The 25,670-nt window shown below is 32.3% G+C and overlaps 2 protein-coding genes across 2 annotated transcripts in view; both read right to left on the reverse strand.

The window, feature by feature from the left end:
* LOC108903947 overlaps positions 1 to 15,340 on the reverse strand; it is a 97,143-nt gene extending 81,803 nt beyond the window's left edge. The window contains exon 1 of the mRNA XM_018706299.1: positions 15,263 to 15,340. The gene's annotated coding sequence lies outside the window, so the exon portion shown is untranslated. The remainder of the gene's footprint in view (positions 1 to 15,262) is intronic.
* Positions 15,341 to 17,713: 2,373 nt separating this feature from the next.
* On the reverse strand, positions 17,714 to 24,370 carry LOC108903948 (lysophospholipid acyltransferase 7). The gene is made up of 6 exons (XM_018706300.2): positions 24,056 to 24,370; positions 23,684 to 23,976; positions 23,322 to 23,473; positions 23,049 to 23,260; positions 22,681 to 22,996; positions 17,714 to 19,301 (listed from the first exon to the last, which is right to left on the reverse strand). Exons 1-6 carry the CDS (start codon positions 24,265 to 24,267, stop codon positions 19,050 to 19,052), a joined length of 1,437 nt encoding a protein of 478 aa, XP_018561816.1. The 5' UTR covers positions 24,268 to 24,370; the 3' UTR covers positions 17,714 to 19,049.
* Between the last annotated feature and the right edge of the window lie 1,300 nt (positions 24,371 to 25,670).

Below are 25,670 nucleotides of genomic sequence, written 5' to 3' on the forward strand. Positions count from 1 at the left end.
CCAATCAGTACGTTGGTAAATAAAACAATCGCCGATCGGTTGCCAAATTCGAGAGTCGAAAGCCACGAAATGTGTAAATAGAAAACGCTTCGAGTGGTCATACAGGGTGTTTCACATTAAACTTAGCGGTCGTGAAACTACAGGTTGACTTATGTAGGTAAAAATACTGCAGGAGATAATTCTTGGATTCATTTTAAGGAGAAAAATTCGTAATTTCACCTCAATTTTAATGTAACATGTGCACAAATATCCTTGAATATGTTTGACAATGACTCATTAAACTTGGGCTGATGACTGAACTAAGTACAGCTAAAAATTCACTGAATTTGTAAATAATTACATATATCAACCATTCCTAATTGTAACTCAAAGAAAGTAGATTATTTTTTTAAATCTAACATAAGCTTGTCATAGTTGAATTATTTTAGGTATAATTCTAATTCACAGAAAAAACCCATGAACTTTTTTGTTAGAAATACAGTTTTGAACAAGTCACAAAAAATCAGCGCTGTAATTATTATTTAGTAACAATATTCTTTAGAAAATTAAAAATATCTGTCAATATTTTTTTAAAGCTCTGATAATGATATTGTATTTAAAACGCATTTAAAAAAAATGTTAATGATTTTTTTGGTGAAATAAATAGTTTTAGAGTTACTATCAATCTATACAACTTTGTAGTAAGCACCTCCAAAAAAGTTGATTTTTTTTTTCATTCCTTAATATTTGGCAGTTATGTCTGTCTCATAAAAAATATATCTATCAGAAAGTGACAGACATAGATTTAACTGATAATTAAATCTACTCCACAATTGAAAAAAAACAGTCCTAAATAGAAAAAAGTCTTACAGCATAACTTCTATTAAGCGGCATCGAATCAGGGGTATGTTTCTGGGAAAAAATTGCAAAAGCGCTCGTGAGCGACGAGAATATACAGGGTGATATACTCTGTCAAACTTTAATGATGGAATCGAGGTCACAAATCAATAAGAAAGCAGATGTCTTTTGTTTTCCAGATATAGGGTGTTAAATCACATTTATTTAAATATCTCTTAAAATGATTGACCTAGATTGATGAAGCCCAGGCTAACGACTACAATGAATTATAGGCAAAAATAAGTATAGTACACAAATGTGTCAGTTTGTGGCGGAAATACTGAGTGCTGTAAATATCGACATCATTGAATATTTAATTCAGTTGGTATTTCCAAAAAAAAAAAGATATATACAGTTTTATTCGAAACCCAAGCATTTTTGAGCCATTTTTAAAAATAAACTTCGAAAATAATTCCAAAACTATTAAACTTCAATAAAAAAATACATATTTTGATATAAATACAATTTTAAATACAAGGTATAATATTTTCGAAGTCAGTTGAACATGCAAAAAACGCCTGGTAATAAAATTTAATGAGTTTCATAGGCGTTTCTAAAAAAATTTTCTGCTAAAGGTAAAAAATTATAATAATTTGTACATAATTTGTAGAAAATTTCATGTTCATTTGGCCAACAACATATTTTAATTATTTACGTCCTCAAACAATTTTATTATATTGGTGGTAATGTCTACAAAATGCCACGTTGCGATAATATTAGTAAACAAAATATCCCTCTTATTTCTCCCTTTCTCAATTGTAATATGAATGATTAATAGGTGCCTATAATAAATTAAAATTACCTGAATCACACCAAATTCCGCATTGCTGCACTGCACTGCTGGGCGATTTATCAACCACTTGTCATCTGCTGTGATTTATTGCTCAGTAGCCCAATGCAACTGTGATTGTTTTCCTTTGCCCGCGCTCGCATTCTTCAACTCAGCGCAGCGTATACATTTTTATCGCCTGGGAACAAGTTTTTTAAATATTTCAATTCCGAGTTGCTACGTTAGTGACCGAATCTGGTACGTACATACTATCAATTACTAACTATAGAAGAAAAAAAACGGCCTACAGAAGATTATATAAAAATTCCTACACCAATGAATTTTTTGTACTTTTCATAATTTAATTTTATTTAAATAGTGTTCCCAACAAAAAATTTCTATACTTTTTTTTTGTGACAAATTATTAAATTATTATCAATTATTTTCGATTGTTCAATTATGCCATAGATTTATTATAAATTAAAAAGTAATAACTGAGAAATCATATTTTTCGATTAAAATGAAAGATCTTTTTTGGTAGAAATATCAAGCTAAATTAAATGTATTTACCTAATGTCCAAAATTCGCACAGGCACTGAAATTCTAGGGTTATTACCAAATAACGATGTTTCCCAGTATTTCCGCCACTGGTTAACAGAATTGTGAACCAATTTAGCAAATTTTTGTAACTGATTTAAATCGATGTGAGATACTTTTTAAATTTCAATAACTTGTATCTCGAAAACGAAATAATCCGAAATAAATCCACCATTAAAGTTTGGCAGAGTATTTCATTAACACCCTGTACATATAACGAAATTTTCTTTAACGTATATTTGATTAACATAAAAATAAAAGTAGACAAAATAACAACAACACAACAAAAAATAGAAAAAATATTTTAAAAACAAAAAAATACTACAAATTCCACAGAATATGTTATATATTATTATGAAAAACAAATATCTGGCTAATTGGCGCGACTCTAGTGCCATTAAACGCATTTCCCATAATTTAATGATCACCCTGTCTGTACTCAAAGGTCAAGGGGCATACCTTTAAGGTTTTTGATGATTGTAATTGTTCTTTGAATAAAATAGAGGCCTTTTTTCTTAGAAATAAATTCAGGAATTAAAAATAATCAAATTTCCAAAATACCAGCGTACTATTCCTAATATTTACACCACTGGTGGTATCTAATTAAGCAAATTATTTCATAAGTTTCACCGGTTCATCTTCAGAGATGTTTTAAACAATACCATACGTTTATTTTCAACACCCTGTACCTTGAAGATGACGCGTTCCACCTTATAAAATTTACATATGAAAACCTGGTCCATCCCGTATATGCCAGAAGGTGTATAAAACATAGAAGCAGGCTTTGGAACGTAATAAACGAGCAGCACCGCCTCTGTCGAATACGACCTTGGTCGCAACACACTTATGGCTTCCACAGAACTCGGCGATAGCAAGCTGGGACTCGCTAGCACGAACTCCGGCTTTCGAATCTGCCCGAATTCGTTTCATGTAATTTCGAAAAACGCTTGAGAAGTTTATTCGTCGAATTCGAATAAATTCTGAACTTGTGTCGCAGCGACCGTTTCGATGACGCCGTTGTTGTAATTTTCACGGAGGCGATTGTGACTTGCGTTTCCATTGTTTTAGATCGGCGTTAGCAAGGGTAACTAGAATCACCGGGTGAGCAGCGGCTCGCGGAAAGGAATGACGACGAATTTGTACAAAAAAAATTAAACTTACGGTTTATAGAATTCCAAAATTTTTTTTTTCTTGCTCCAGTGGCATAGCAGCAGTTGTGTAATAAAATACGTTTAACAGTTTTAAGACAGAAAAGTATATTGTACTTTTCTACCAATTATACCAATATTACCAATATCAATATATGATTAAAAATTAAAAGTACATAAATCTATTCGTGATTTAATATTGTTTTTTTTTATTAATTTTGTCTTCGCCACATAGAGCCAAAAAAAGCGATAAATTGTCGCCAAAGTACTAATTTTTATAACTCTGTGTTTATTTTCAATGGAAAACACAAATTGCCGCTTAAATTTAATAATTAAAGGTCAAAAAGAAATTATAGACATTTTAGAAAGCAATAACTTGACTATATTTAAATGTACTTTGAAGTTGGAGTACTAGATATTCCAGTAAATTTGATAACTATTTAGAAAACAATGTAATCATTAGAAAAATGCCGAAAAAAAGAGAATTGTCACGCCTTGACCTTTTTTATACTTTTCTAAGGACGCTCATGGCAAAAATTAAAAACAAACCGTGATGATGGCTAAAATGTATTCGAAACGTAATTAAACCGCCACAGGTAATATATCAGTGAACACAGAATAAAAAATATGTATTGAAAAAAAAGGACAAGACCGTATTTAAAAAAAAACTGAAGTTGATACTTAATGGTAAACCAAAAACAAAATGTTTCCATGAAAAAGTACAGAGAAAGTTACCATGAAGAAATGATTTTGTTTTTCCTTTAGCTCCGATAATATAAAAACAAATAAATAGAAATTCATTTTCACAAAATATATTAAGAACTATATCAGAAAATTTAAATTTTGTGAAAAATATGAAAAAACCCGTTTGTATTTATCAGTATCATGAAAAAAAAAACTTCAAGATCTGAATATACGCTACATCTATTTTTTGCCAGTTTTTTGGTACACATTTTTTTTCAAACATTTGCCCTAGTTTTGTATGCACATAGTTCAAATTCAAAGACCAGTGGCGGAGAAACAAGGATGTCGTTTTCTTATTTAAAGTAAAACTTCTACGCCACTGAATTGGTAATATGAATACATTTTATAATGGTCTGAAACATTCCGGATGAAAAATCATTCTTTTATTTTTATCGAAAAGTGAATGGTTTACGAATTATGAGATATATTATTCAAGTAAACAAAGCGTTGAAATCGGGAAAAATAAAACAAATTTGGGTGGTTCAGATTTTAATAGACAAACTTCGGGAAAGTTTTAAATATCAAAAATTATCATCACTTTGCTCTATGAACATAGGCGCAGGAAGTTACCTACCGTTTATGAGATACAGGGCGTTGATATTAACAAAAATAAAATAATTTTTTTAAATATCTGGAAAACCGCATCATAATATGTCTCATAACGCGTAAACCATTCACTTTTTGGCAAAAATAAAAGTGTTTTTTCATCCGGAATGTTTCAGACCGTTGTAAAATGTATTCATATTACCAATTAATTCAGTGGCATAAAAGTTTTACTTTAAATAAGGAAACGAAATCATTGTTTCTCCGCCACTGGTTTTTGAATTTGGACTGTGTGCATACAGAACTAGGAGAAATATTTGAAAAAAAGTTTGTACCAAATTTGGATAAATTTGATGGAGCGATTTTCCAGATATTTAAAAAAATTGTTTTATTTTTGTTAATTTCAACACCCTGTATCTCACAAATGGCGGCTTTCTGCGCCTATGTCCATAGAGCAAAGTGATGTTAATTTTTGTTGTTTAGTGCTTTCTCGAAGTTTGTCTATTAAAAATCTGAACCACCCAAAATCGTTTTATTTTTCCCTATTTCAACGCTTTATTTACTTGGATAATATGTATCATAACTCGTAAACCATTAACTTTTCGACAAAAATAAAAGAATGTTTTTTCATCCGGAATATTTCAGACCGTTATAAAATGTATTCATATTACCAATTAATTCAGTGGCGTAGAAGTTTTACTCTAAATAAGGAAACAACGTCCTTGTTTCTTCGCCACTGGTTTTTGAATTTGGACTGTGTACATACAGAATTAGGAGAAATATTCGAAAAAAAATGTGTATCAAATTTGGATAAATTTGATGAAGCGGTTTTCCATATATTTACAAAAATTGTTTTATTTTTGATAATTTCAACGCCCTGTACCTCATAAACGGTGGCTTTCTGCGCCTATGTTCATAGAGCAAAGTGATGTTAATTTTTGTTGTTTAGTACTTTCCCGAAGTTTGTCTATTAAAATCTGGACCACCCATAATTGAATAGAAATTAACGTTTTATTTTATTTACGTTATTGCAGTTTTTTTATTTTTAAGTTTTATGCAATAAAAAGCAAAAACCGCAAATTTCAGAAAGATAGATTTGAATATATTCGTACTAAGAATCTCCAAAAAAATTTGAGAGCAAAAAAATATGGCCTTTTTGAGAAAAACGATGCACTTTTTTGAAAAAATGCATTTTCTGCCGAACTATGCATTTATTCACATTTTTGAAAAGGTAGATATGAAGGGCTTCATTCCTTCTATCAGGTAAAATGAGAATTATTTTAACGTGTCAAAAAATAAAAAAAAATACAATCAAAATGCGATCGTAACATTTTTTTAAATTTTTCTTTTTGGCGATACATTTTCCGAGCACATAATAGACGGGACTATGCGTCTGAGAAGAGAAAGAAAAAAAGGGGTCCTCTTATTTTTGACCTAGAACAATAAAAAAATATTTTGGAGTAGCTTGGTGACAGGTCCACATGGAGCTCTGCATGATTTAAGATGGAATGGGCCACTATTTACTGACTTTTAATTAATAATTCGATATTTATGCAACATTTTCCCTAGATAAACCGCCCTACCGCAATGCGTACGCGCACGCCGCTGGTGCCACCCAGCTATTCGGAAAACAAATGCCCTCACACGCACACGCGAGAACAAGAACACACCGCCGGGCCCGCGTCCAAGCTGTCGTCCGCCCGAAACCAAAAACCGTCCCCGAAAACAAAAACCGGGGGGCGAATTTAAAAAAATATCGTCCCGTGGAGAGCGTGGCACATAGCAACATATTGACGTCAGAGCCCGGGGCCACGCCTACCGCGAAGCTGCACTATGAAATCATAAAACATGGAACGGACGGAATGACACATCGAGTTCGCCCTTGCACACGCAGCACACACGAGTGCAGCGCATTGCTGGCGGATTACGTAAATCGCGATGGGGAAATTCGAGGTATCCTCCGATGCGATTTCCTTTAAATGATTAAGGAGGCCTGTATCGATCAAGAACGCTTGCGAGGGTACGCCTAGAACGCACGGGGTTATTCACATTCTACAGTCCGTACGATATTTGTCGAAATAGAATTCCAAGGAGACCCCTGCGTCACTATTTTGGAATTAACCGCATTCGACAAGTAGAAAGACACTGGCGACGTAGCAGGGCTGTAATAGGTTACATGTTTCATTGTTTATTCACTTACATGTTTCTTTGTTTACTAATTTTTTTTAGCGTTTATATAATTGTATTATTTTCTAATTTATTTATTATTTCCACTTTACTATTATTGTAGAATAACTAAAAACACATTTTAATCCAAAAAATCTACTTTATATTTCATATTTACCTTATGTATATTTTAATATTCTGAAAATAAGATGAAAAATTTGCAGTCACGCCCCTGCAACGGTAAAGTGTTACAGTACCTCCGATAACAGAACTTTATTGGCTTATTCGTTTCTTGGAATTCTATTCTAACAAATATTCTACGGTCTGTACCTGTAGCTGTGCCTCCTTTGTCTTTTTTTACTTTGATATTTGGAAAAAATTGGTATGGGTCAAAATTGCGGGAAATTTCCTTGTGACCTCAAAAACTGTACAAAACACAAATAAGTTTGCGGCTGAGACAACTCTGTCCATGATCGCGCACTGAACACAGCTCCAACCTACGTAAATTGAAAGTTACTTTTTAAATAGATTTGTTGCTGTAACTTTTCCAGTTATGCGATTTTTTTCTAATTTTAAATGAGCTTATATCAGATTGACCCATACGCGTACCTTACACATTTATTGTAGATCACAATTATTTTACAATTTAAATTTTTTACTGTGTTGAGAAAATATCGTCCTTACTTATATCCGCGTTTATTTTAGTTGACCCTCAAAGGTCACACTAGTGCGAATTCGCACCACCGCTTTTTTTAACAGCTGGCATTTCCACGGTAATTCTTTATATAGCCCAAACTGTCGAGCCGTACCACAACTGGCATCAGTCTGTTATTGTCGGCCAAAGTAGAGAGTCTGAAAGTCCGATCGGTGCGAATTCGCACTAGTGTGACTTTAGTATGGGCAAAAGGGTGGCTGAATTTATATCACATAATCTAGAAATAAAGTAAAAAAATAGATTAGAACATTGTTTATTTAGTTGTTAATAATTTTTCAAACATTTTTTTCATTAATAGTCTAATTGTAACATGTATTTGTCAATATTTATGGATACTATTGTTTAAATTAATATTTTTATACCAAAGAGTGCAAATAAACATCAATTTACAGAAAAGGAGCCAGAAACTTGCCTATATTTGAGATATCCATATCATTTTATCAATATGGGGTAATTTTTTCTTAAAAATCCTTTTTTTTATTTTTCTCTAGTCATTATTTATATAAAAAAAGACGAATTAAGTCATTTTTCGAAAAAAAAATTTTTTCTTCAATTTTTATCAACAAATAATTTTTTTTTCAAACTTGATTACATTCGCCTCAGGAAAATTTTACTCCAGTTTTGACATAAATGTTTCCGTTAACAAATAAAAAAGTCATAAATGTTCAAAATTGGCAAAATCCCAATTCGCACTAGTGTGACCTTTAAGGTAGCCCAACCTAAGTGTGACCTTTGAGGGTTAACACTGAATTCACAGAAAAGACAATTTTTTTCTTTGGATAAATAAAGTACACCAGTATATCTGTCATGTGTTATATTTCTCGCACCTATGACAATTTCAGCGCTTTCCTATACATCGCAAAGCAAATTATCATCATTATTTTTATTAAATTACAAAGAACATTTACTAATTTAAAAATAAGCAAATACAGATTCGCCATGTGTTATAAATTTATTATTATAATAAAAAAAATCGAAAAGTTCTCTTAAAACAACTGCCTATATTCAACAATAATCGATACACCCTGGCGAGACATCGAAAACGGGATGCCCCGTACAGTTGATCGTTGATCTCCACCTCACATACCGGCTATTGTTTTATCGAGGGATTCCGCGACCTACTTTCCTTTTAAATCGAGTTAAAAGGCTGGAAGCATTTTTGTTCGTTCGTCGCCGGTTGCGGTTGGTGTGCGAAGTAGGCATGTTTGGTTCCGTTAGGCGACGCATGGTAAACAGATTGTGTGTTTAAAATTAGACACACAAACCGACACTTGTTGCTAGAAGTGGCATGCTCGCCAGAAATATGTGCGCGTTTATCTGGCTGGGTGCCTACATCCGCGACACGGCAGATCGCGATAAAAGCATTAAGAAGGAATCGGATAAAGCTGCCGATAGCGATGATACGAAAATTTTCTAAACGCCAAAGTAACCGTTCACCTCCGATTCTAATAGGGTTTATTTACGGTCTGTTGGCTGTTGGTTGGTCTACGAACGATTTTATTTAGAAATAGAAGAATAGTAATAAACATTGTTTTATAAACATTATAATAAGTTTAAGACATTATAATTTACTGTACATTAAACGCAAATAATATTTAATAATATAATAAATAATAATATAATAATATACAATACTAAAATACTTAAACTGTTATCAATTCAAAAATAATTTTTTATTTACTTCTCTACAGAATATTTGCAGCAAGATACTTCTTAATGTAGCATTAATGTAAAGTTGTATAACCAATAATTACAGTTCGGGGTTTTCGTCGGCTAGTCATAGGCGTGTCAGTCGTAAACAAATAAATAAACAGGTAGGTATAAATTAAAATAAATAAAGTTGCATACTTTATCAGCGAAAGGTCGTTTTTTACCCTTTATATTAAAAACACGTATACACGAAGCAAACGCGAAGTCAATAACTGCCGTTATTTCGTTATTATCGGTTTCGTATGATGCGTTGTAGCGAAATAATGATCAACAGAGAGCGGACAATTTGTGACTTTAACCTTGAACATAGATATGTCATTCATAAACCTAGATACATTACCCATGACGCAGTGGCGTGTCGGGTATGCATCGGAAATTTACGTGATAATTCACGAAAATTCCACGGTACATACATTTTTAGGCGTTATAAAATATTTAGAAAATCAGAAATTGTATACTACATATTTATTAAATAAAGTTCGGTTAAAAATAGTGTCGTTCTTTTAATTGGAAATTAGGAGTCAATGTAACGAATAGCCTCAGGCGACGCACATGATAGAATAGTCCAACTCACGCTCCATTCATAACAGGGCTGCAGTTTGAATTCTGACCAATAGGAATTCGATAAACGCAACCGATGTCGACGGATGGACTAGAGATGGGCGCGAGTGTCATTTCATTTCTTTAGAACTAAATTAACTTAATTATTTTCTCGTTATTTAACCTGTTCACATGATTTATGGATTTTAAATAAAGGGTACAAATCTTCGCGAGGATAATACGATATATTTGCTATACATAATAATTATATTTTGCATAGTTTATACACAATACATTTTTGAACGCGTACACATCTCTACCAAAATTTGACCTATTCTTCGGGTTAAAGTCACACATTGTCCGCTCTCTAATGATCAAGTTTAATTTAATGTAAAAAAATAGTTTGTTGCAGAATTTTGTTCTGAAAAATTCCCGTACATACAGGGTGCCCATTTTCCAGGCCGCACCATTGGGATCTCGATTATCTTAAGAGATACAAGGTCGGTTAAATTAGAGCAGAGGAAACTGACGACGAATAAATTGCAGAAATCTTAAGTTATCGACAAAAACATTGAAAATTATGTTTTCCGGTTTTTATTTACAGACTTTTTAGACTCATACATTATTAAGCAGTGGCGGCTGGTGTGGGGGGCTCTGGAGCGCCGCGCCGCCCCCCTTGGGATTTACAAGGAAAAAAAAATTTTAAATTTAGTTTACAATGTTATTTAGATATTAAAAAGGAAATGTTAAATTTCATGGGCGTAGCTAGGATTTTTGCCAGGGGTGGACCCAGGACTACAAGTTCTATGGACGCATCTAAAAAAAACGCACTTCAAAACCTAAACATTTTTTCGCAATTAGCGACTTACCGATATAAAACTTCAAAACACTTTTTAGTTTGATTGGATGGAAAATTATATTTCATTATTTTTTCAATACTTTGTACATACACTTTTCCGCCCTCTTTGGTATGGAAATCGAAAGTCGCGACACTTTTTCGTGTATTATTCAAATTCCATGGAAGTCTTTATTTTTCTTATGGACGATATTGGTACATATGGAATTTTTGCATTTTTTAATGCGGTGCGGTGCTTTTTTCTGGTTATTGAGATATGTCATATGACAGTTTGCTTCTTTGTTTTGCCGGAATATCAGTCACAAATAGTGCTTTGGAAACAAAACATCCATCCCTTTATTTCAAAATTTTGACATTTCAGTTATGTTGTCATTGACGATGTCAAAATTTAGTTAACGAGAATGCGAATTTCACATGAAGAGTGAGACATGATTCAAACTTACTGATTAATTAATTTGAATATCTAGCTTTGTTTAATGAGAAAATTACATTTTTAATTGGTCGAACTTTGACATTGTCAATGAACATTTAACCGAACTTCTGTCAAAATCTCATTTATTCATAGCCGAATCATTTGTTATCAAAACACTCTTGTGCGAAATTGGAAAATTTGATATTTTGACCAAAATAAAGAGGTAAACGATATCATGTGAAATAAGCGTAATTCAACTGGTGCCCATAAAAAAAAACAAATATTGTATCAACCAAGACACCGATTTTCTCCGTTCAATTTTCGAGTCCGAACGATGAAATAAAAAAAAACACACTTTTTGACGAATATCATTGAGGATGTTTGATGTAGACTGACGAAACGTGAACCAATAATTTATCTGAGAAGGTCGTTTTTTAGTTGGAATTGTACGTACAATGTTATTTGTATAAATATAAAATTCTTATAAAAATAAATAGCAAAACTAGTTTTTTGTTCATCATGTTTCATAGGAATTCTTCAAAATTCTATTACAGTGTGGAAGTAATTATGTACCTACTGTATTGACCGCAAGAATTGAAAAATTTTCATTAAGTTGCCTTCCCTTGATATGTACGTGGCACTGCCAATAACGGCCAATAATAGTAGAGGCTAGTTATTTAAATGTAAATCTAAAATATAGGTACTATTATGTACATGGCTTGTAAACATTTATGAAAGCTCTGCACTATGTTTTGTTGTATTTCAAAGCACTTAACCTCTAAAACAATATTTTCTACGTTCTTAGGAATATTTATGTAAAAAATCTGTACTTTGTACATAAAATATACAATTAAGAATTGTTCAACCTTTAAAAAGTATAGTTGCATCATTTCAAGTGTGTATCCATTTCATAAGGAAAAAAATAAAGTCGTTACATTTTCTAAACTGATTAATGACGTTCTGATGAAAAATATGTTGTTGAATGAGGCGGAAAACTGCCATTAATGTCGACCATATGGCGGTGAAGCAGGTATCTTTTTATTTTTTACGGTTAAAATCTCCAGAATACAAACCCGATTTATTTGGAATGGAAACATTTCAGAAATGGTTCAATTAAGTATAATTTTTTCACACTAAATTTGAATCTACAGGGAGTTAATGTTATACTCTGCCAAACTTTAATCATGGATTCTGCGTCACAGGTCAATGGAAAAAAATTGCTGTGTCCGGAAACGCTTCGTTCTTCAGATACAGGGTGTTAAAATTAAAAAGAATACATCATATTTATTTAAATATGTCTTAAGATGTTTGACGTAGATTGATTAAACTTATTTGGGCTAATGACTAACTAATTATGGGTAACAAATTATTGAAATGGTCCACAAATCTGCCAAGCAGTGGCGGAGGTACTGGGAAACCCTTCATTAAAAGCCATAGAATTTCGCCTCGATATTTAGGAAATTGGACAAAAATATTTAATTTCGGTTGGTACTCTAAGAAAAATATATCTTCCGTTTAATTCGAAAAACGAACCATTTCTCAGTCACTATTTTTTTAAATTTAAAATACGTCTACAACATAGTTAAATAAAGCGAATAGTCAAAACCAAAATGTATATGAATTTTTAGTTCGAAATACAATTTTAAACACAATGTAATTATGAAAAGTCTAAAAATCAGTCGTAGAATTTTTTAAATTTTCTGAATGACGGCAACTTCCAAAAAATTAAAAGTGCTACACCAACGATTTTTTTAATGTCTGATGTATCTACTGTATCTAAAATTGTATTTTTACCAACTACTTAATACTGTATTTTTTTGTGCAACGAATAATTTTCGTCATTTTTTATTTATTCAACTGTGTCGAGGTTTATCTTAAATTTTAAAAGAGAATAACTCAAAAATGGCTGGTTTTTCGAATAATCCAAGATATATATATTTTTTTTGTTGTTGAAAATACGAACTGGAATGAAATATACACATCCACTTTCCAAAATATTTAATGGCGTCGAAAATCTAGGGTTCTTAGTGACAGTGTTTCCCAGTACCTCCGCCACTGACTGATTGGCAAACTGGTGTACCAACTCAGCTAATGCTTTGCCCATAATTAGTTAAGTCATTGCTACAAGTTCATCAATCTACGTCAAACATTATAAAAGATATTTAAATAAATGTGAAATTTTTTTAAATCTTAACTTTCAACACACTGTCTTGAAAGCGAAACATTTCTGGACACATGTTTATAAGAACTGTTTTATTGATTTGCTACTAGATCCCACCGATAAAATTTATAGATCATTAACACCCTGTATAAAACATATTTCCCATCAGAAACTTAAAAGTAAAAAAGTAAATAGGTACCTACATACTTATAATGTTAGACCTTTTCTGATTTTGGCAACTAAAGAAAGCGCTTTGATAACAAATATAGTATGTATGTTATAGTAGTTTTCGAAATGTATTTTTGTCGACTTCATAAAAGTCTCCCAAATAAAAACAATCCTTTTTTTATAAAACTGCAAATATTTAAATTTAATATCTTCTAAATTCTTTACATCGACAAAATAAACATAATAATTTATTATTTGATCCTCATTTGACATATTAAAACCAAAAGATAAAAAATAGATCGACTTATCTAAAAATTTTTCAAATTCGAACTCAAAATTTTTAATTTTATAGTGAAGATTCATAAAATATTGTAGACATCAAATAAATATATTGGCTTATCCATTTGAAACTTTGAATTTGAGGTCAAACACGAAATTTTTAATTTTATTTTTCAAATCGAAATTTTCAGTTTATACTTAACAGTTTTCTTTTAATTTCGAAATTCCATGAATTTTAGTAAACAAAAAACAATGTACTAAAAATTATGAGTTTGGTTTGAAGCTACACTAAAAACTTTGTGTTTCAAAATCAAAACTTCAACTCGAAAGGTCAGTTCAGGTTTAAATCCAAAATTTTCGCTTCCAAACTCCAAATAAAAAATAACATTTTACATTTTATTATTTGTTTCTCATTTAACATATTAAAACCAAAAGATAAAAAATAGGTACATAAAATAGTATTTTTCGACTGTTTTAGATGTTTCAAATTCAAACCTAAAATTTTTAATTTAATCATGAAGTTTCATAAAATATTGTAGACGTCAAATAAATGTATGGGTATTTGTCCATTTGAATCTTTGAATTTGAGGTTAAACCCGAAATTTTGTATTTCAAAATCAAAATTAAAAGTTCCAAATCGAAGTGTCGAGTTTATACTCGAAATTTCCTTTTTCAAATTGAAATTTTAAATTCATACTCAACAGTTTTCTTTTAATTTCGAAATTCCATGAAATTTAGTAAGCAAAAAATAATGTAATACTAAAAATTATGAGTTTGAGGCTACACTCGAAGCTTTGTGTTTCAAAATCAAAACTTCGAGTTCCAACTCAAAAGTACAGGTTTAAAATATAAAATTTTCTGTTTCAAACTCAAAACTCCAAATTTAAACTCAATATTTTTAAAGTAATCTGAAAATTTGATGAAAAATAAAAAAGGTCACACTAGAAACTTCGTGTCAAATGTCAAATTTCAACTCAAAATTTCGGGGTTAAACTCAAAATTTTCTTTTTTAAATTTGAAATTTTATATCCCAACACATTTTTAATGTAATCCCGAAATTTCACGAAATTAAGCAAAAAAAAAATTAAATGTATGACCTTCATCCACTTAAACTCAAAAATATGGTTTGAGGTCACATTCAAAATTGTTATTAGCTGATAAAGGACCTAATAGTGACCGTGATAAATCCTGCTCCGGACAAAATCAAAATATTCAAGAATCACTGAAAAAGACAAATCGATATTTATGGCATCATACGGCACCATAAACTACGGAAATTTGCCCAGAGTCCGCATTCCCCTCGAAAAAGGCCGTCCAAACACAGCGGCCACGAAATAAAAACGGCTTTCTTCGAACCTAATAATAATACCGCCTCCCATACGCTCCGCAACCATGGCAAACCAGGATCCGGCCGAACGGATTATGAAACCTTATTAAAATCTCCGCCAAACGAGTAACGACTGAGTTTATCAAGTGGCGTGTGCCTATTTTTATTTGTACAACAAACAAATGGTCCTGCGCATTACAAATAAAGACACGTGTGGAGATAACCACGAACAATTGCATGTGGGTACTTACCAATGCAACTAGATGAGTATGTTGACAACTGTATTTGGTCGATTTGAATCTTGAACCCCAACCAGCGATTCTTTTACGGCAGCTAAACGCTGGCGATTACGTACGCAGTGGCCCCTCGTATCGCGGATGACAAGTTATCGACGCGCTGGCCTTGGGGGCCGGACGACCCGGCGACATCTGGTGGCGGATAGACGTACCGCTCTTGCCGGGAAAATGACAATTCGTATTTATAGATTCTTGGAATTCGCTCTTCTTGTTCGTCGATCTGTCAAACGGTATGAAAATAGTTTGATTTACTTGTTGATTAAGTGTAAATGTACTCTGGTGCTCTGGTCTGGTTATAATTTTATTTTTGTAAAAAGTTATAGGTTACCAAACAGTTTTAACTCCATTATTTTGATATAAATACTCTTAGTTACAGGCAGCTGAGTTTTTGAGGCACATTTTTTAAAACTTACGCCTGTTCAAATATCGGCATTTAGTGAGATAAAGTCTACGCCGTAGTCTATTGATTTAAGTAGTTCTGCAAAACATGCAAACATGGAAACATGGGTTCTTCTCCGTGAAAAATTACCCACTAGCTCTGTATACTTTTTTTATTTACCAAAATTCGAATTAGAAGATTTGAACTTGCAATTTTGAGTTTGAGTCAAATTTCAAGTTAAAGCTAATGCCATATCTCATGTTTAAACCAAAATTTGTTATTTTGAACTTGATATTTCAAAACAAACAGACAAGTTGGTTGGTAGACACCAGATAGCGTACTGATGAGAATTAATAAATTCGAAACTGGTGGTTGACAACCACCAACTGACAATGTTTTTACCAGATATTAGGGATGTAGTTCAGCACTGAACAGGGTATGTAGTCCGCAAGTAGTTGTTTAACACGTATCATCTGCCAATAAATTGATTGATTGATGGAGTTTGAAACATAAAAATTCTTGTTTGAAAATCGAAGTTGTTTCAAATACAAACATGAAATTTTAAATTATTTTAAACCAGACATTTTAATTTTGAACTCAAAATTTTTAATTTTATCGTGGTTTCATAAAATATAGACGAAAAATAAATGTATGAGCTTTATCCATTTGAAATTTTGAAATTGAGGTCAAACTCGAAATTTTGAGTTTCAAAATCAAAATTAAAAGTTCCAACTCGAAGTTTTGGGTTTAAACCCGAAATTTTCTTTTTAAAATCAAAATTTTAAATTCATAACAGTTTCCTTATAATTTCAAGTTTCCATGAAATTTAGTTAGCAAAAAAATGTACCTACTCAAAATTATGAGTTTGGGTCTATACTCGAGAAACATTCTATTTTAAAATCTAAACTTCAAGTTGCAACTCAAAAGTTCAGGTTTAAACCCAAAATTTTCTCTTCCAAATTCATAATTCAACGTTTTTAATGTAATCTCGAAATTTGACGAAATTACGGAGGCAGAGAAAAAATACGTGACCTTTATTCGCTTGAAACTCGAAATTTTAGTTTGAGATCACACTCGAAACTTTGTCTTTCAAAATTAAAATGTCAAATTTCAACTTAAAATTTCAGGTTTAAACGCAAAATTTCCGTTTTTCAGTTTAAATTTTAAATTCTCAAAAAATATTTTTAATGTAATCTCGAAATTTCACGAAATTAGGTAGGCAGAGAAAAAATATATGACCTTCATTCGCTTGAAACTCGAAATTTTGGTTTGAGAACACACTCAAAACTTCGTCTTTCCAAATCAAACGTCCAATTTCAACTGAAAATTTCTGATTTAAACCCAAAATTTTCCTTTTCAAATTAAAGTTTTAAATTCAAACATTTTTAACGTAACCTCGAAATTTCAGGAAATTAAGTAAAAAGAAATTTAAAATGTATGACCTTTATCCAATTAAAACTCAAAAATTTGAGATTCAGGTAGCATTCGAAACTTTATGTTTCAAAATCAAAATTTCAAGTTCACGAAACGTCACGGTTAAATTAGAAATTTTCTTTTTCAAATCAATCAAAATTTTAAGTTCTCAATATTTTTAATGTAATCTCGAAATTTCTTGAAATTTGGTAAGTAAAAAAAATAAATAAAATGTATGCATCCATCAGCAACTCGAAATTTTGTGTTTCAAACGCGAAATTTTAAGTTTCAACTCAAAATTTCAGGTATACACTTGCAATTTTGTCTTCCAAACCCCAAATTTCGAAATTAAGCTGAAAATTTTGCAAGCAAAAAATATAGTAAACCAGATAAAGGCCATCATCTGCTTCATTAATTATCTTTTTTTTTTGTATTTTCGTTAAAATTACAAACAAGAAACAACAGATGTTCTATAAAATGTTTCTAATTTCACTAGCTAAGTTAGTATGATGAAAATCAACTTAAACAATTACCGTCTTATTTTGGAAGAGGGATAAAAAAGCTGATATACCTAAAGAATCTCCAAAATAGTAATTTATTAAAACAATCTCATACATGACTTCCACAACTTTACAGTAAAAAAAAATAACTCTATTAATTTATTTAAGGAGACAGATTCATAAAATTTGTACACATATAGTAAGTAAATGGCTTTTCAATGATTATAAAATGATTTTTTAAATCCAACTCATAGAAGTTTGTAGATAAAAGTTGCAGCAAACAAAGAGAGCCATTTTTACAATACACAAAATGAATACCTTATAGTATGATTACATAAATGTTAATATATACAGGGTGTCGCAAATATGGCAGTCTTAAGTTTAGATTTAGGAAGGTAGTTCAAATAAACCGAAGTTAAGGAAGCACAAAGTTTAGTTTTTGGGATTATAATATGTCTAGAATGTTCCTTAAAAAATCCACATAGTGTGGAAGCAGGGGTGGTATAATATTATAATGAATTACAAATGATATACTGGGTGTAATAAAAAAACAAAATAAATTTTTTCCGCTATGAGTCATTGGATCTATTGCCTTTGTTTTTTTTTGTTAATCAATTTTTGGTTATAACTTTTGTGAAATACAATGTATTGCATCGAAATATGAAATAAGTAGGTTTTTAAGGAAACTAAAAATGTTGGTGTTGTTACTTTTCGATTATCTCATAGAAGTTGTTAGTTGCAATCTATCCCAGTGACCAGTGACATTTTATGACTTTTTTGAGTTTAGGTTTTCTTGCAAAAATTGTATACAAATACTCCAATTTTGACAAATAATACTGGCGTTTTTAGCATCCCCAAAACCTTATCCGCACTAAATTTCAACGCAATGACCTATATTTTGTAAAAGGAAATGACAAAAATTTTATTTAAAAAAATCATCTGGCACTCTATTTTAAAAATAAAAGACAATAGGCCATATCCATCTGAAAAAATTGTCTTCTTTCTCAATCGATCAATTAGAATTTATGGCATCATTTTTTTAAAACGCCCGGTACATTACAATATTCTCTTGGAGAAGCACAGTGATAACAAAAAATCTAATAGAAAAAAAATAGGATATTTAAATGAAAATCAAGAAAAGCCAAAAATTAATTAAACAAGAATAAAATCGTACACGTTATAATCCTGACTGTCAGTCTAAAGTAAAGACACCCTGTATACATATTTTTATATACTGATTCATCTAAATAAAAAAATTTATAATTATTGTGACTATTGTAGTGCTATCATTATATCAAGTTTATAAATTATTATTAAAATACACATTTCTCACCTTCTTTTTTGTTAATTAATGCCTGATTGAGCGCTACTCTTATTTGATCCTACGTTCTACAAAAATCACGCCACCATAACGATTAGTAAAGGAAAACAAGTTTTGTTCGACATTATTCTAGTTAATTTTCGTTTTGACTTCCTTATCTCCTGCCTCATCTAATTCGGCTTTTTTCCCCCTTAATCGTTTCTGTTTCAACAGATACCTGCCGAGGAAATACAGCCCGACGTACAGGATCGGAACGCAGTGGTACACGCTGCTGTAGTATCTATATATCTTCCAGACCTCTAAAAGAACAAAGGCGGTGGCTTGGTAGGAAAACATTTGCATTTTTAGGAAGAGCAGGAGCAGTTTTGATGCTTTCAGAGCCTAAAAAAATGATTCATTGCGAGTATATATTAACAAACATTTCAATTGAATAATAAGATGCTGTGCCCTCTCCCACGCAGATCATTCACTTCTAGGCTAGTCTTTGCAATAGAAAGAGAGGAGAGCGATAACATAATTATTATTATTACAAGTTTGTCACTTTGGTGCGTAGGTAAAGCAGCACCTTAAAGGGACCAGTGGGGTATAATAATAATTTATTTTCCTCTTAGACATGAACTAACATGTATAGGAATAGTCAAACAACCATAAATTATAGTCTTTCCGATATCAATTGAAGAAGCACGAGATTGACAGTATGTACCAGGTTCGGTCGCTGACGCAGCAACTCGGCATTGAAATATTTGAAAAACTTGTTCCCATATTTATTTAGCCATATACAGGTCTGGTCGCACTAAACGTAGAGATGATAGAAATGTATACGCCCAGATGAAGAATGTGAGCGGGGCACAGGAAAACAAGCACAGCTGCATTGGGCTACTGGGCAATAAATCTCAGCAGTTGACAGGTGGTTGATAAATTGCCCAGCAGTGCAGTGCAGCAATGCGGAATTTGGTGTGATTCGGGTAATTTTAATTTATTATAGGCACCTTCTATCGATCATTCATATTACAATTGCGAAAGGAAAAAATAAGAGGGATATTTTGTTTACTAATATTACAATATACAAATTATTATAATTTTTTACCTTTAGCAGAAAACTTTNAGCGATAACATAATTATTATTATTACAAGTTTGTCACTTTGGTGCATAGGTAAAGCAGCACCGTAAAGGGACCAGTGGGGTATAATAATAATAATAATTTATTTTCCTCTTAGACATGAACTAACATGTATAGGAATAGTCAAACAACCATAAATTATAGTCTTTCCGATATCAATTGAAGAAGTACGAGATTGACAGTATGTACCAGGTTAGGTCGCTGACGCAGCAACTCGGCAACAATTGAAATATTTGAAAAACTTGTTCCCATATTTATTTAGCCATATACAGGTCTGGTCAAACTAAACGTAGAGATGATAGAAATGTATACGCCCAGATGAAGAATGCGAGCGGGGCACAGGAAAACAAGCACAGCTGCATTGGGCTACTGGGCAATAAATCTCAGCAGTTGACAGGTGGTTGATAAATTGCCCAGCAGTGCAGTGCAGCAATGCGGAATTTGGTGTGATTCGGGTAATTTTAATTTATTATAGGCACCTTCTATCGATCATTCATATTACAATTGCGAAAGGAAAAAATAAGAGGGATATTTTGTTTACTAATATTACAATATACAAATTATTATAATTTTTTACCTTTAGCAGAAAACTTTTTTAGGGACGCCTATGAAACTCATTAAATTTTATTGCCAGGCGTTTTTTTTTGCATGTTCAACTGACTTCGGAAAGACTATACATAGAAGGATAGAATTCTAATATGGAATCCAAACATTTATTTACTAAATATTGTTTTAATTTTGTTTTGAATAAAAACTCACTGTTTATATTTTTTAGTTCCACAGGTAAACAATTAAATATTTTAGGCCTTACAAAGTTTGGAAAACGAGTAGTTAAATTTAATCGTGCAAATGGTACACGAAAATTATGTTTTTGCCTGGCATTGACACTGTGATACTCATTATTTATCACAAATTTGCTTTTGTGTTTGAATATGTACACCCATATTTCAAAAATATGAATACCGGCAACGTTAGAATTCTATAATGTTTAAATATATTTCTACAAGAATGAGTACTTGAAACACCAAACATACATCTTAAAACATGTTTCTGTGCAATAAAAACATGGGATGAAAGAGTTGAATTACCCCAGAAACAAACACCATACCTCAATCGAGATTCAACTTGAGCAAAGTAGATTGAGGCTCGCATTTCATTGTTTAGTGCATGTTTGTGTCTTTTAGGCATTCAAATCTGCCGCTACATTTAAAGAAAACGTAACATGTCTGAGCTATGCCTATCAAATTAATAAATGTGTTAAAAAAAGTTATACTGATTCATGCCGCTAAAATTTCGTGTTTGTGAAACGATTCTATTAGACTGGGGTTTCTATTAGCGTGAAAGTCGAAAGCATGAAATAAATTGACTCTTACAGCTGACGTACTGGGTATTTTTATTACATAATCTAACTTTTAAGTTCAGTATGTGCAATATTCTGTTGTATGTGACAGATAATGAAAAAGTTTAATTATTTTGAAAGAAATATGTTTGTAAGTGGCCACTACTTACATCACATTCATCACGTAAAAGAAAATTTGAGTGTAGTCTCGGTTAAACTTGAGTGAAAAAAAATTGTGGATCACTGTAAACTACAGTGCTAAAACAGTAGTGGCAATAATTAAAGAAGTGTAACACTACGAGTTTTAGCCATTTCATCCACTAATATTTCATGTATTTAGCTTTGTAGTTGCCAATTATTCAATATATTTTCTGTGATTTCCAGTCCATGATTTTTTTTGTCCACGTGGAAGATGTTGGCAATATTTCTATTTGTCAACAATGGTAAGACTCATTATCTACGGCAGTCACTGCACCAGGTTCGATGTGAGGAAAAATAGATGCGAACCATTTTTCCAATACTGTTTATATCTTCATGGTAATCTGTTCGTCGTTACTCAAACACATGTAAACCGTTATCCAAAAATCAGCATTCGCTTCCAATATGTGCAATTATTAATCACTGTCCTTTCCCAGAGAGTACCTTTGGTCCAGTAGAAAATCTTGTCTTTCATTTATCCATGTATTGTCAAGACAACAAATTTTAAATTTTTGATGTATGACACTTATTTTTTTTTAAAGTCTCTCTTCGTCATACTACAATTTCATCTTTTCATTAGCATACTTTTTCAATTTTGTTGTTGCTATTGCAATTTGAATTTTCTTTGTTGAATTTTTCTGTGGATTCTTTTTTTGCATGATAAACACTTCTGACAGGCATTTTTGTTAAACTGCACTTCTCACGCCATCATTCGCCGACATATATACATTTTGTGCTTGAATTCCCCGATACACATTGTTCACCACAAAATACATATTCTGTTAAATTCGATCGTTAACGACTATCCTGATTAACAATTTTGCCACTGACACCCGTACGCGATTCTATTTTTAACAACACTTATTGAAATCAGTAAAATGTGAAAATAATAACACGTCTTTCCTACTTATATGCTTATGACAAGCACTGACACTATAAAAATGAACGGCACATTAAATTTTCCATGTAGGGAATACACAAAATTATTTTATCAGTTTAAGAAGTAGTCAAAATTAAGGTTTGATTTATTTATGACCCTAGAGGTTACTGTTTTGGCACTGAAAATGAGACACAATTGTTTGAAGTTAAAAAATCGACTTACCAGTCCCGTAGTGTCTTTCAGCAGCAGTTTCACCCAAACATCCTCGTATACGAGTGCCAGGGGCACCGTTGCTATACACAGGTAATACCCGGTGTACATTCCGTGCCACAGCGCCGACAAAAACATAGTAACTCCCGTGCGGAACTTCTTAAACGGACACCTCTTGTAAATGTAGGTGGCCAACCAGTACTGCACAGTTATGTTCCAATGCTTCATGGCTTCCCTCATGGTCGGGGCAAAGTCGGATTCGTAAACGTTCAAGCAGTGGATGGTTTCGTAGCTGTACTCGAGGTTTTTGAAGTCATCGGGTTCGGCACTAAAATACAATTATTATAACGAAATTATTTGAGGAGAATTGTATAACTTACAGTTCTTTCAATTGTTTTAAATTCTCCGTAGGACCATGCCCCGATTTAGGTTTGGAAAAAGCTGGATACACCCCTAGACCTCCCATCGTGCAAACCATTTCGGTTAAAATGAGTCCTAAATATATACGACTTCGGAATATTATAAAAGCGGGCCAGATGTACCAATATCTATATAGGAACGCTCTCGTATAAAATTCATCAGTGTTGAGGTACTAGAAAGAAAGAAATTGTGTAAAAATTTAGAGGACGAACACCTTATAACTTTTTTGTTACCGATATCGGCCAGTAATAGTTTGTAAATACGTGGATCGCGCCTAGAATAGGAATTAAATATAATTTCTTAAAAATTTCTATTTTATAATCATCGTATTTGTGGTACGGCTTGTGCAGATGGTCTAGGAAAGTTCTGTACCGAAAATAGGGACCTGAAATAAATATATACAACGGTATTCAGAATGAATTAGCCAAAACAAAATAAGAAAAAAAATTTGTTTGAAAAAAAAAAAGAACTTTATAAGTATAGTTAAAGTCAAGAGGAATTTTATCATTTTATGACGCTTAGTTATCACAGATTAAATTTGCATTCAAAATATCCAAACACTCGTCCAACTACTCTTATCTAATCTACAAAGTACCTGTTAAAACTCCACAGTAGTTGTAGACGTAGCAAAACACGTCTAAAAACTGCACATCGATGTCGCACAATTCGTCCTGCAACTTTTCCTCCTCAGTCTTACTCCCTTTGTCTCTCTTCTTTTTCGAGTAATAAGAAGTGTTAACTTCGAAAGCCAAACCGATTATTTTCAACGTCACCATCATTTGCACTAGATTTGTGTGAGACGGTGGGTACGGTATTCCAAAGTATATCGTTGCTCGAAAGAAGAATAAATATAGGAATGAAAATATAAAACTGTAGATGTGGCATTTCCTGAAACATATTAATTAATAATTAATACGAACTACAGCAAATTATTAATGAAAGTCATAAAGTAATTCGTTGGACTTACCGTTTATCTGTGTACAGTATTATACAAGCATTTATTAACGTACTAACCGCGACATGCAGACAATGAAAACCGGATACTATAAAAACTATCACGAATCCGATAAGCGCTCCTACTTTTTTCTTTAGATCGGGATTTTCGATAGTTCTGTAATAGACACCAAAGCCCATTGAAAAAAACAACAGGGAGAGATAGATTATATCTTCCACGATCATTTTGGATAAATGTGTAGAAGCAGTTTTATATCACTATTGTCTAATTTAATTATAAGTTCTCCTATTCATAATTGGTTTAAAATAACTGAGGTCAAAGGTAACCTTTCTTATCATTTAAAATTAAAAATAAAAAGCATAACCTACAAAATTATTTAGTGTAGCCATCTGCTGGCAAAACGTCACAGTTGTAATATAACAATTCAGTTATCTAATTTGTTGGTCTCAATTTGTATTTTTGTAAATAAGGACAGAGATGTATTTAGCCAAAGTGTTGACAAAAGTTTAAGTGCGATTAGGTTTGAAAATAAATAATTTCAGATCTGTATCCTGGTGAACACGAACTATTATCCTTAAAAACTTACCCCCACTTATAATTACACCCTACATATTATCAGAAAAATGACTCAAGAACATAAATAATAATAAACGATGTTTTAAAAAAAATATTTTTCTTACTGTTATAACAATACATGCCATTATTTAGAATTTTCTATAAGGCCCGGGATGATTAAATTTCGAAGGCGGCTTTTCACTTTCTTCTGGCTGAGTATCAACCAGTTACTTCCTCTATTTCGTAGACTGAGTCTCCGTCGTCTTCGTCCTCGGCTCTAGCCGGCAACTCCTCTATGTAAGCGTCTGAAATAAAATTTTCATCATTTACAGTTTTGACGGAAGTAATGTAACTTACCAACTCCCCCTTCACCCTCTGAAGACTCTTCCGATGATTCCTTTTCTTTCACTACTTCCCCTAAATCGGTCAGTGTACCTGTTTTGTTTACAATTTCGTCGAGGGTCCTCTGCCAGTAACCGGCGCAGTTCATCGCCTCCGTAAGGGCTTGTAAGGTTTCGTGGGCTGTAACTACGTTCTTTATAAGATGATCCTAAAATCAGATATATTAATCCTAGGTTATTAGTAATAAATTGTATCTCTATACAGGTTCGGAAAGTCCCCATGGTTCATCGGCCGTTACGTGAGAGCGATAAAGTAAGTCATAGAAATCCGTGCGATAGAGAAGGATGCCTATAATGAAGGCGTCTCATAGTCACCGCCCTTTTCGCCCTTCCACAAATAAGATCCACGTCCACTTGTAATTCAGCGACCGGTGGTCATCTTTGTTTTCGTCGTTTGGCTTTTCTTTAATAGATGTCACTACTTATGCAATTTCGACTCCGGTATTCCGATATGTTAATACAATCCGTTGCAGAGGGCAGCACAACGCGTAACAAAGAAAACTTTTTACAGTAGCTAGTAGATACCTCTGTTTGTAAATCTAGTGACCTTGTTTCCCCTACTGAGAAGTTATTCAGTGCTCAGCTGCATTTAAAGTTCATTTAGTTGTTATTTAAGTATACTTTTTAAAATGACTTAAAAATCCCAAGAAATAAAGCAAAATTCCCTATTT

Source organism: Anoplophora glabripennis, unplaced genomic scaffold (assembly GCF_000390285.2).
Source record: "Anoplophora glabripennis isolate ALB-LARVAE unplaced genomic scaffold, Agla_2.0 scaffold111, whole genome shotgun sequence".
Classification (NCBI taxonomy): domain Eukaryota; kingdom Metazoa; phylum Arthropoda; class Insecta; order Coleoptera; family Cerambycidae; genus Anoplophora; species Anoplophora glabripennis.

What these genes read in the sequence shown, in the direction of transcription:
- LOC108903948 (XM_018706300.2), bottom strand. Translation starts at nt 24,267, where the DNA reads ATGATCGTGGAAGATATAATCTATCTCTCCCTGTTGTTTTTTTCAATG. An exon ending in CTACTGTGGAGTTTTAACAG is followed by an intron (nt 23,474 to 23,683) that starts GTACTTTGTAGA and finishes TATTTATTTCAG; the next exon opens with GTCCCTATTTTCGGTACAGA. An exon ending in TTAAAACAATTGAAAGAACT is followed by an intron (nt 22,997 to 23,048) that starts GTAAGTTATACA and finishes ATTGTATTTTAG; the next exon opens with TGCCGAACCCGATGACTTCA.